The sequence below is a fragment of the Fusarium keratoplasticum genome, chromosome 7, assembly GCF_025433545.1.
Source record: "Fusarium keratoplasticum isolate Fu6.1 chromosome 7, whole genome shotgun sequence".
In the NCBI taxonomy this organism is placed as follows: Eukaryota; Fungi; Ascomycota; class Sordariomycetes; order Hypocreales; family Nectriaceae; genus Fusarium; species Fusarium keratoplasticum.
The window spans coordinates 397,795-410,015 of record NC_070535.1 but is presented as its reverse complement, the minus strand read 5'-3'; the positions used below and the strand labels follow the sequence as shown (position 1 = coordinate 410,015).

The 12,221-nt window shown below is 49.9% G+C and overlaps 3 protein-coding genes across 3 annotated transcripts; 1 reads left to right on the top strand and 2 right to left on the bottom strand.

Moving 5' to 3' along the window:
• Positions 1-5,339: 5,339 nt before the first annotated feature.
• On the top strand, positions 5,340-6,169 carry NCS57_00926500 (HD domain-containing protein; the record flags this gene model as incomplete). The annotated part of the gene is made up of 2 exons (XM_053059044.1): positions 5,340-5,997; positions 6,075-6,169. The coding sequence occupies 2 exons, from the start codon at positions 5,340-5,342 to the stop codon at positions 6,167-6,169; spliced, it is 753 nt and encodes a 250-aa protein (XP_052911115.1).
• A 990-nt stretch (positions 6,170-7,159) lies between these two features.
• NCS57_00926400 (uncharacterized protein) lies at positions 7,160-8,701 on the bottom strand (the record flags this gene model as incomplete). The annotated part of the gene is made up of 9 exons (XM_053059043.1): positions 7,160-7,396; positions 7,467-7,821; positions 7,872-7,928; positions 7,987-8,144; positions 8,218-8,262; positions 8,317-8,323; positions 8,376-8,429; positions 8,486-8,514; positions 8,579-8,701. The coding sequence occupies 9 exons, from the start codon at positions 8,699-8,701 to the stop codon at positions 7,160-7,162; spliced, it is 1,065 nt and encodes a 354-aa protein (XP_052911114.1).
• A 439-nt stretch (positions 8,702-9,140) lies between these two features.
• Positions 9,141-11,881, bottom strand: NCS57_00926300 (Beta-glucosidase; the record flags this gene model as incomplete). The annotated part of the gene is made up of 4 exons (XM_053059042.1): positions 9,141-10,655; positions 10,712-11,027; positions 11,114-11,732; positions 11,779-11,881. The coding sequence occupies 4 exons, from the start codon at positions 11,879-11,881 to the stop codon at positions 9,141-9,143; spliced, it is 2,553 nt and encodes an 850-aa protein (XP_052911113.1).
• Positions 11,882-12,221: the final 340 nt, after the last annotated feature.

Here is a 12,221-nt window from a genome sequence, read left to right as displayed (position 1 = left end):
TTTTAGTGGCGAGCCGGTCAAGCTTATATCGATCCCTACTATTGCCGCTTCCTACAACGACGAAATGAATCATGTTGACCGAGGCGACCAAAGGAGGTCATATCTAGGCTATGATCATCCTATCCGCCGGGGCGCTTGGCAGGCTATTGCTTGGACCTTCTTATTAGATGTGGTCCTTGTAAATAGCTTCCTCTTACAGCTACACGGGCAGCCGGCTTGGAGCCGTTATACTAACCAGAAGAAGTGGAGGGAACGCCTTTACAACGAGGTCTTCAAGGCCTTCCATCCACAGAGCCGATCAAGGCAGGCATTCCGAGCCGGGGGACGAATTTACGCCCGTGACACAACATAAACACGTCCGAAGAGGTAAAAAGTCGGACTGCCTTGCTTGTAAGGGGCTTCAATTAGGGCAGCCAAGGTCAAAAAGTACAAGGAGGCCTTTGGCGCCGGTGAGCTATAATAAAAAAAGGCGCCAGTCAATTTGGGGATGTGAGCAGTGTGATGTAGCGATTTGTAACTCGAGAGATTGCTGGTACTTCTATCATAGGCTAAATTAGGGGGGGCAACAGGTATCTTTGATATGGCGCATTTTAATTGGCTGCAACCCCCTGCCGTGACATGGCGGGAGGTTCAACACAACTCAAGGGATAATAAAACAAAAAGTGGATAAAAGCTGTTTCATTTAGTTGATGTGAACACGGTGCTATGGCCAGAGTCTTGAGTGGCAGCCTCATGTCACAACAGAAAACATGAAACCAATTCACGCGTGAGTTGTTAATAAAGCCAAAGCATTAACATTGGTATTTTCGCTCTTATGTGTTGAAATGTGTAAGATAGACCCTTGAATTAACCAGAGAGTTGGGGGCCATTCCTTCATCCCATGAAGTCATCATTAGCTGCCTGATGTTATTCCCGAGGGAGGCCGAGATGATGGCAGCCAAGCCAAGTGTGGGCCGACGAAGCGGAGCAAATGACGTTGAAAGGATCAAAGCTGATCAGGACGACTTGTAGATCTTATACCTTGTCAAAACTGGCTAATGACAGTTTCTGGTCAGCTGAAGTATAGAACAGCGATGATCATCCCATATCTGCTGCATGGGGCTGCATGGCGTCGAAAATCCAGAACATGGATTGTGGAGATCATCTGCATCGTGATGGGCTGCATATTAGGGCAGAGCCATGAGCTGAAAGCATGGCTCGTATATGTAGAGCATCCCTGCTTCGGAGGATCTTGCAGGCATCATTACAACTGCATTCTGCCTTACGCCCAGCATACCTGTCAGACAAATCCTTCGGGATGCTCGGACCGCCTCACAATGACACAAGGCAGCATTTCCTCCCGTTTACTGACCCATAGTTCCTCAATGGTGCTGTTAACAAATCTTTGTTAACTAAGATTCGCCTACATGTATCGAGCTAGAGGCTCCGGGGCTAGTCTGTGAATAATCCAGATAGGATGACCGGTAGACACGCCTATTGTTGAGTATCGACGGCTCCGAAGAGGGCATTGGCCACAATAGCAAAAAACACAATCATGAACATTCATGGATAGTCAAAGGCGCGGCGTGGGTGAATGGTGACTAATTCCCACGAATTCGCCTCAACCAACGATCCTACCGTTGGTTGAGTGCTGACGTGCAAAAAGCACATAGGTGGATGGGAAAGAGACCCCAGTTGCTGCCTACTTGGCCACCGTGGTCCTATGTTTCAAAGCATTTTACCTGCCTAATGAATGCTGACATCCTCTTCATTATTAACAAGCGGATTGTCTTGACTTGTGCGACGAAACCCAACCATTTCGACGATGCTCGGTAGGAATAATGAAAATTTTCTGGTTCCTTGCCGTTTATATAGGGTGTTGGACCACTGGAAGCCAAGGTATGTGATATCGTCTCCCATTTGGGGATTGCCAGTGCCTCTAATACTCAACCTAGCTCTCCCTGGACAATTCAGTTTATTGCAGGACTACACACGGGTCGAAAGTCATGAGGTTATCCTGGATGCAGAGAATGCACAAGTCACGTCGGGTATCAGACTTGAGTTGAAATTAAATGACACTAAACATAGTATCCGACTCGTCTTGACGCCCAACGATGAACTATCGGCCTCACTCACTTCCGTCACTATTCTCAACCCGAGGGGAGAAGCGCGGGTTTCTAGGCCAGAGCATGGCAATCGAGCTTTCAAAGGATCAGCACATATTTCAGAGAATGGACGTCCGGGCCGGAGAAGAACTGGATGGGCAAGGGTCATGCAGCCTGATACGAATCGCGACATTTTCCAGGGCGCTTTCCAGGTCGATGGGGGCATCTATCACATTGAGGTAGACCCGGCTCATCTTGCAAGACGAGGCATCATGGATCCAAAAAGAGCTCGCTTGGTTGTACGAAAAAGATCCGACAGTCCTGAGCATACCAACAGCGGTAAACTAATTAGACGAGCAGCATCGTGCTCTATTGGCGACTTGGGGTTCGGGCATTCGAGTGAAGGGCAGCTTCTATCGAGTCGACATCAACATACACAACACTATGATCCACGGGACACTGCCAACGAGGCGGAGGAAACAGAGGGCTGCCCAAAGCAAAGGAAAGTTGCCATGCTTGGCATCGCTACTGACTGCTCCTACACCGCCGAGTTCGACAGCCTGGCTGATGTCCAGTCCAACATCCTGAATCAGATCAACACAGTATCCCAAGTATACGAGGACACCTTAAATATCGCTCTCAGAGTCATGAACCTCACAATAAGCGACCGACACTGCCCCGTTGAAGCTCCTGACTCTGCCCCCTGGAATCTGGGCTGCACTTCGAAAGAGAATGTTGCTGATCGGCTGAGTCTATTCTCCAAATGGAGAGCAAGATTCAACCATGGCATCGACGATATATGGCCAGCCGTTTGGACTCTTCTGACAGCTTGCAACAGCGAATCGACTGTGGGGATGTCGTGGCAAGGCCAGGTCTGTGAGCTTCGCTACTCTAAGAACGAGGACGGGAGGATAGTGGCTGCGACTAGCATTGTCATTCGGACACAATACGAGTGGAAAGTCATCGCCCACGAGATTGCTCACAGCTTCGGTGCTGTACATGATTGTACTAGCAGCATGTGTAAGGCGGATGGGTGGTACGACGAGCCATGCTGCCAGCTCAGCAGCAAGATGTGTGACGCCGAAGCCCAATATCTGATGAACCCGTCACCCAAGTCGGACATGAAAGCTTTCTCACCCTGCACGATAACACAAATCTGCTCAAAGATGGGCCAAGGGTCCGTTGACACCGACTGTCTCCTCAGTGAAGATGATGTTCCGGCCACCTCGAATAGCACCACACAATGTGGGAATGGGATACTAGAAGAAGGCGAGGACTGCGACTGTGGCGGCACATCTAGCTGCGAATCTGTCGAAGACTCCTGCTGCGTCCCCGAGACTTGTCGATTTGTCGAAAAGGCTGTCTGCGACCCGTTGCACCACGACTGCTGCACAGATCAATGTCAGCCTGCGTCAAGAGGCTTGGTCTGCCGGGGAAGTAAAGGAGCCTGCGACCCCGAGGAGTTATGCGATGGAAACTCAACCACATGCCCACTCGATATCATACGACCAGACGGGGAAGCCTGTGAGGAGTATGGTATTGCAAATTTGGCATGCGCTTCAGGGGTATGCACATCTCGAGACCTGCAATGCCAGCAACGGTTCCCCGCCGATAACGATACCCTGAAACACTGCGACAGCAACAGCTGCAAACTGAACTGCCGTCCTGTCGAAGAAATCAATGAGAACGAGTGCCCATCAGAGATGGAGGAGCTGCTCCTGGATGGTACGCCTTGCGGGGACGGACGTCGATGTTTCAACGGCAAGTGTGAGAAGCCAAAGTCAGAGCGACAAGAGGGCTCAGGCACGTGGCTCACAAAGAATAGAATCATCATTATGGTTTGTTCAGTTGTCGGAGGATTCCTTGTTTTTGCGGTTATGGCATGTGCCTTCAATCGCATCCGACATCAAAGGAGAGGAGGGGCGATGAAACAGGCGAGAATGACATCCACGGACGATTCTCACCGAGATACAAATCGGCAGTGATTTGTAAGTTGCGGCAACTTGCACGAGGACCCTATAGCTATTTGGGAATTTAAGGATGGTGGCGCACGATCTAGGACTTTGGTTATGCAGTATACATGGATGACAGTGCGTGTATCTGGCCTGATGTCTCGAGTTCTTACTATTATATCCCCGAGTGCCCACGGGGTGTATTATCGAGATTTTTACTCCATAGCATATCATTTACCTGAGGGGGCGAATTACGCATGAATCTTGATAGCGGTCTTTAAATATGAAATTTGGACCATGATTGTCAGCCTCGAGAGAACTATATAAACCACACCGTAGGAGAAGTCCAACCAAATTCGAATGAAAAAGAAGTTCGTCTAGCTACAGCAATCAGTTAACCTTCCAGCCAATACTAGCTTCTACAGAAGAAACTCAAGAATCAACAATGGTCTTGTGGAGCAGACTCAGAAAGGACCATGTCCGCTGGGGACGTCGGTACAAGGTTACAACCTTGCTTGGGCTTTGTTGTTTACATATTTTCCGAGGCTTACAAACCATTGTATTCCCTCCTCCCCAGCGGGATACGAGGAATAACGTGGGATATATCCGTCGACGCCCGGCCATTACAATGAACTTGCCTGGTAAACGACTATCAAGCTCATCCTCGGATTACTGGTTAGTACCGAATGAGGATGGTCAATAACACACCGCTGCCAAATATATCCGATAGGTGTCGGATCTTGTATGGATGCGGGGTGACAAGTTCGAAGTAATTCGGCGATTGACCGTCAAGTGTCACATTAACCCCACTTGCGGTAATATAAAGACAATAAGAAGTCAAGTGATATAGCTACGAATGTGACAAATAAAATTATGAAAGGAAGGGGACGGAAATTCTAGTCCAATAGATTATGCAAGTGTGAAATAACTCTTCCTTTTCTCCGCATCAAGGTACACCTTTCGATGCCTTTTTTCCGTCTCGTGTTGGTAAGCAACGTGAACCAAGTCTCTTTATATCCGACTACCTTCCGGATTTAAGTCCATATGGAAGAATTCTGTCCCGTCGATCCTGGGTTAATGATTACTGAATAAGATGAAAATAATCATTTTCGGTTGAATGGCTGAGAAAGCGGGATGTTTACCCATGAAATGAGTGTCACCCCGGTGCTTCACAAGCCAGCAATTATGAGATATAAGTTAGATTTCTGTCCTGGTCAGTACTCAGGAGTCTTCCCAGAATAATCCAGCATCGTACTTCCACCTCTTTGAAGATATTATCTAACTCCCAAAATTTCTTTTCACAATGGTGTACCCTAAAATAGCAAAACTTCTCTTGCTTCTGCTGGCTCTGTCGTTTGGGCCAGCTCAGGCTTCACCTACCGCAAAAAAAGGCCTTTCCTACCGTCATACCGTGCCTCGACGAACGATTGCTGGTGTCAAAGTTGTCGACACTCCAATCGTGCGCGATGCCCATGACTACGCCCTCAAACACAGCAGTGACTTTACCTACAAGCATATCATGCGGAGTTGGCTATTTGGTGCCATTGTCATCGAACACAACGAGACCCTTCGCAACACCGTCGACTTGGAGGTGCATGCTGTGGCTGCTCTTCTTCACGACTTGGGTTGGGACCAAACTCCCGGCTCGCCACTTGTGAGCCATGATAAGAGATTCGAGGTGGATGGTGCAATTGCCGCCAGGGAATTTATCCAGAATAACAAACATGGTAAAAAGTGGGATGAGCAAAGAGTACAGCTTGTTTGGGACGCCATTGCTCTTCATACCCAACCTACTATCTTCAACTACAAAGAAATCGAGGTTGTGACTACAGGCAACGGAATTTTGTCCGATTTCCAGGGCCCCTTTCTCGGCATCACCACGGAAGAGTATTCTGCCGTGCTCTCAGAGTTTCCCAGTAACGGCATGAGGGATGGTCTGAACAATACTATCATTTGGCTTTGTCAGTCGAAGCCAGCTACGACATACGGTGGGTTAACACGACATGAAACCGGAGAATATTTACTGATGAACTTGCAGACACGTGGATGCAGCCTTGGGGAGACAATTATGTCTCAAGCTACCAGTCTAAGGGAAACAGGCTTTTTGATGACTTATTCCTGAATCTTCCTTAATGTCAGACGAATAGGTCTGATAGGAAAACTCAGCTCTGCATAGGCCCGGATCCGTACCATAGTTCCGATCAAACCTAGATAGAGGCTTCCAACGGCATCGTCGGTCCACGGGCTCCCGGATCAGCCGGATCCCTAGGGATAAATATCTATCTTTCCTCCCTGCTATTCTTAAAGGCATTAGAAAGTACAGCGACCACAACGAACGCCATTAGGTCATATTGTTATGGAATGTTCAAGAGAGTTACCATGCCAGAAAATCACAACATCAGTAGATTGCATTACCGTCAGCTATGTAGGAGGGAAGTGGTTGAAGTGGTTGAAACTTCCTCCGTCTAAAAGTCCTGTTTTGACCAGAGCTCTGGAAACGGCGTTACTCAAGTCGCATAATCAACCAACCCTTGAACCTGCTAGTTTTACACGTAGTCCAACTCCGTGGCAGTTGCCACCTATTAACATGAAGTTTGACGAGGATATTAGCCAACTCACAGGTCAGCAGCTTATCTGTCTACTGCTAGTACTCGAGAACAACATGGCCGCAGACGGCGGATTTACGCTTCCTAGATTAATCGTGGCCGACCAAAGTAGTGGAATATATGAAAGGGTTGGATGCTTTAACTGTTGGTGGGGAGCATATAACGTCTCTGATCTTCGATATTCTGGCTCAGTTAACCCATCAAGGGCCGGGCTCCACCGCGGGTAACTTCTATGACCTTGTTGTATTGATTTAGTTTGTTCTCTGATCTTTTTGCAACCTGCCTATATTTCATATGGGCTCTGAGACTAAGCACGTCACTGGGCGTGAAAGTGACAAACGCAAGGCCGCGTACTTGAGGATGGGGAAAACAGTGTCAGGTGGACAACGGAAGTCTACTCCGTCCTGTTTATATTTTCGGGGATTGGGTTTTAATGCCGCCATACATTGATAAATATGTCTTTCGTTATCGTGGCAGAGGCCTCTTTCAGAGACGTTACCAATGACAAGTACGGTACTCATGCCTCCGGCTTCTTACCCCAGATGAGATAACAAGGTACATATAGGTGGATGGCAGGATTCTTGAGGTCATTCTTCACCTTTGCGATCAGGACCTGGATCTCTTTCTCGTCCCATCCAAGCACGCGGGAAAAAATGCCAGGCGTATACGAGTCAATGACCTGCTGCTCCTGGATGAGTGCATGCCTGCCAATCTCCTTAAGTTTCGTATCTTTCGCCCAACCGCCCATGGGAAACTAAGCATTGTTATTAAGTATTCAGGTTTTGGCATAGATACTGTTTGTGTGTGTAGATTATGGGACTAACCTTGCGAATCTCCTGCTTGACATCGACGAACCCAGCGGTCTTCATCTTCTCCAGCCACCCGGGCGCTGAGTCGAGGGGCTTACCGAACTTGACGGCCCCCTCGCAGATGTTCTTCATCCAAAACTGGGCGTCCTTTGCCAGCCCGGCCGTGCCATCATCAGATAGGAAGCGAGGATAAACAGCTTGCATCTCAAAGTAGCCACCGGGGGCAAGATGCTCAAAGGCTTGGCGGAAAAGCTTCTCATCATCGGCGACGCACCCTCCCAGCTCGCGGGCGTGGATATAGTCAAACTTGTTGTGATAGACCCAATCCTGCTCTAAATCATCGACCTCGAACGTACAGTTGGGCGGTGTCCTATTTCTAGTCAGTCTCGAACCAAGTGGCAGGACCCAGGAACGCCTTACCACCTGGGCTGGATGGGGCTCAAGTCGGTACCGACGACCTCTGCGGATGGGTGCTGGCTATTCGTCAAGTATCAGTAGCCATTTCACCTTGAAGGGACGTTTAAAGGGGCCCAACTCTGCAAAGTCCATGGCCCAGATGCCAGTGCCGGTGCCCAGGTCAAGGACGCGCTGCGGGCTTTTTCCGATAGGAGCGCGATAAAGTTCCCCTCCAAGGAGCAGACTATAAATGTGGTGTCCCAAGTCCATGCGGTCCTGCTCTTCATCGTCATTGGGCTAACGATTTGCACCAAGTCAGATTAGCAACCAGATGACATTTCAGGAATGCAGGCAGATGCTAAAAGCTTACCACTAGATATGCACCCTCCCGGAACGCATGATAACGACGGCCGTTCTATGTTTCGTGTAAGAGTGTTTGCACCGTCGTGTTCTGTAATCTGGCACAAACCTCGTACCTATAAAAGTCACTAACCACGATTGAAAACACTGTCGGACTGCGAGACCTACTTGTAGTGGAAAACACTCGAGTTGAGCGAGGAGAGAACGCTGGCAGATACCTCACTTGAGAATTGGTTATACACTCATCCATCACTCAAGTCTTTCAAGGCCAGACTCACGAGGCAGCGTAGCCGTCATCTTCAACGTCCTGGAAATGACGCGTCAGTGTCGGCGGTCGGAACCATGAAACCCTAATTTAAAGGGTCACTCACGTTTCCGACCTGTAAAGGCTCCTGTCCTGCAAGGTCCGGCAACTGCGGGTCAGCCTGCGTCGAGGGTGGCTGGGGTTGGGCCTGAGCCGGCGACTCCGGTGCGGTGGTTTCTTCTTGAGCCATGTTTTCGTGGGCAGCAGCGTGCAAAAAGAGGGGGAGAAGCAGATGTAAAACTCATCACGGATGATAGTCAACGTCTACTCTTATACCAGCACCTAATCGCCGAGAACCAGTAATAACATGTGCGTCCGCTTTGACAACCTTGAAATCACGCCACTTTGCGCACTGAAAACGAGCGGGGTTGACGTGGGCGCGTGGCGCATATGCTGGAAGACTGGGGGCTCAGGCATTTGTGGTTGGTTGATAACCCCTGGTCTGTTGGTTGAAGACATGTTGGTTCTGACAACTCAATGTTAAGTGAGGGGATTGAAGGGGAATGCTCCGATACCCCGGACCATGTAGTACTTCAGGGGTCATTGGCCAAGTACTACCAGAAAAAAAAAGACGTCTTCATGACTGGCATCCGACCTTGATTTATCTCTTCCTCCAAGTAGCATCTACCTTACAGGCCAGACCACCAGGTTGTATCCGAAACCTCAAAATGGCCCTTCAGCTGAATGCTTGAGCTGGAATCTCCCACTAGGACATTATATGTCCCCGCCTCCTCCACCCATTGATGTCTCGTCTCGTCCCAGATGCTCGCGGCATATTTCCTCTCGATAGAAATCTTGGCAATGGCTGTTTCACCAGCTTTGACAAAGACCTTTGAGAACCCCTTGAGCTCCTTCACCGGACGCTTGACTGACGAGGACCGGGCGGCAACGTATACCTGGACCACTTGGGCGCCATCAACCGGACCAGTGTTCTTCACACCAACGTCAACAAGGAGAAGCTCGCGCCCATCCCTTTGATCTTTCTGAATGGAAAGATCCAGCATGTCGAAAGAGGTGTATGACAGTCCAGAACCAAATGACCACAGAGCAGGTCGCTTAGTTGTCTCATAGAATCGGTAACCGACGTAAATATCCTCTCCGTAAAGAACCCGGCCATGCTCCGAGCGATAGTTCAAGAAAGCCGGGTTGTCCTCGACATGAATGGGAAAGGACAGTGGCAGCTTCCCTGAGGGGTTGACGTCGCCAAATAGAATATCCGCAATGGCATTTCCGGTCTCGTTACCGCCGTACCACGCTTGTACTACCGCGGCAACCGAGTCAGCCCAAGGCATGGTAACAGGTGATCCGGACTGAACAACCACGACTGTCTTCGGATTGACCCCTGCCACCGCCGACACAAGCTCATCAGTCCGTCCGGGAAGGTCCATGTGAGGACGGTCATGGCCCTCTTGCTCAAAGTCAGAGTTGAGGCCAACAAACAAGACGACCTGATCAGCCGTCTTGGCCAACTCTACAGCCTTGGCAATCTCGTCTTCCGGATCAATCACTCTGGCCCCTCCGATTCTTAGGCCGCCGCTACCATAAGAAACAACACCCTCGGCATCACCAAGTTTTGATGCGGCACCGCTGGCAAAAACAACTCTGATCCTGTATGTTTGCCCAGCGGTTAGGTGTCTTACCCCGGTCTCCTCAACAGTGCCAACATTGAAGAAGGTTCCTCCGGGGCGTTGCGTGGTCTCATTATCGACCACAAGCTCATCGTCGACATAGAGCCTAGCCGTTCCGAATACAGTGAGCCCAAACATGAAGTCACCAGTCTCCTCAGCCTCGAAAACAGCCTCAATCTCTCCCCACCAGAGGTTCTCGGTAATTTCAGGGTGATAGTAGTCGGCGAAGTACATGTCCGTGGTATCCAGATGTAAAGTATCAACGGGGACTCGGTCCTTGACTGTGTCGGGGGAAGTGAAGGCTTTAAAGGTGACGCCGCTTCGGCCATCGCCGGTTCGAAGTTGTGACCCGAGAAGTGGCAACATCTTGTGGGAGTAACAACCGATCGAATATGAGAGATTTTCGGCCTTTTTAGAAATGCCCTCCAAGGGGGGGACGGCATAGTATGGACGTAGAGTAGCTGATCCGCCGCCACAGTAGACAGCTGTCTTGGCATTAGGGCCAATGACAACGACCTGGAAAATATGTGTCAATACCTGCAATGTTTTGGTACAGCTCATCTTTGTCTCACCTTTTTATCCTTCTTGAAAGGAAGTGCGTTATTCTCATTCTTCAGAAGGACGATGGCTTCGCTCGCAATCGTTCTCAAAAGGGACGCCGTTTCTGGGATGTCTCGACCCTGCTCAGGTGCATTTTCAGGAATACCTGTCTGCACGGCTCGGTGTACAAGCTTCAGGACCTGCCTAACTCGCTCGTTGATGACCTCAATGTCAATCTTCCTGGACATGAGTGCGTGGAGGAGCATCTGTCCGCGCCAACGGGTTGGGCCCGGCATTTCAATGTCCAGTCCGGCCTCGAGGGATTCAACTGTTGAGTATGTCCCATACCTTTCCAGTGTCAGCTCACCTCCAACATTGTAGAGCAGTTCTGGTGGATGATAAACCACTGCCTTTGCTGCTGCTTCGTAACTCACCAATCGCTCGTCACCAGGCCCTGCCATCCCCATTCTTTTCGGACAATCTTCTCGATCATGTTCAGGTTCTCACTCACGTGCACACCATTGACCTTGTTATAAGATGTCATAAACGACCCAGGATTCGAGTCCCTCACGGCGATCTGAAAGGGAAGAGCATAGATCTCTCGCAAAGCCCGTTCCGTGACAAGCGAGTCGACAGCCATACGTTCATGTTCCTGGTCGTTAGCCACAAAGTGCTTGATCGATGCCACAACTCCAGTACTCTGTATGCCGTTTATAATGGCTGACGCGCAGTCTCCGGACAGGACAGGGTCCTCGGAGAAGGATTCGAAAGCTCGCCCGCCAAGAGGACTCCGCTGCATATTGACCGTAGGACCTAACAGCACGTGGGCGCCTTTTGCCCTCGCCTCTGTGCCCATTAGGTGCCCGGCTTCGCGAAGAAGGTCTGTATTCCAAGTCGCTGCAAGGCCGGTACCGCATGGGAAGCAGGCTGCGGGCACACCGTTGAAGAACCTAGTACCTCGGACCCCATTGGGGCCATCTGACATTCGGATCGAGGGAACATTGAGTCGAGGGACCGCCTTGGTGTGCCAGAAGTCGACACCTGGAGTGAGACCTGTATGAGCAAATGGAAGATTGGTACTTGTTAAGACTGTACTTACCTGCTAGTAGATCAATCTTTTCAAGCGTTTTCAACTCCTTCAAGACTTGTTCAACGTCGAACAACGACTTATCCTCTGACAAGAAGCTAGAAATGTCTCCCATGATGACGATGTTGGGGGGGGTGCCACGACCGTCTTCTGATTGCGTGGTGGGAATGGCACTTGGTCGTCTGAATGGGAATAACCAGTACCTCCCTTGACGGGATATAAGTCACCTCATCTTGACTGCTGACTAAATGAAGCCAAGTCCCCTATTACAGTGGTGTACCAGGTTGGTGTAGAGTTGATGACGTGACGTTCTCTTGGTACAGTCTCAATAGCCTCTTGGGCTAGCGCAAATAGAGTATAACTCAGTCCCTCTCCGAAAAACCTGTCCCACTTTTCCAGAGACAGGGTGTATTCTTACCCGGCTTTCCGCGGACCTCACTCCAGCGCCCTTAGCC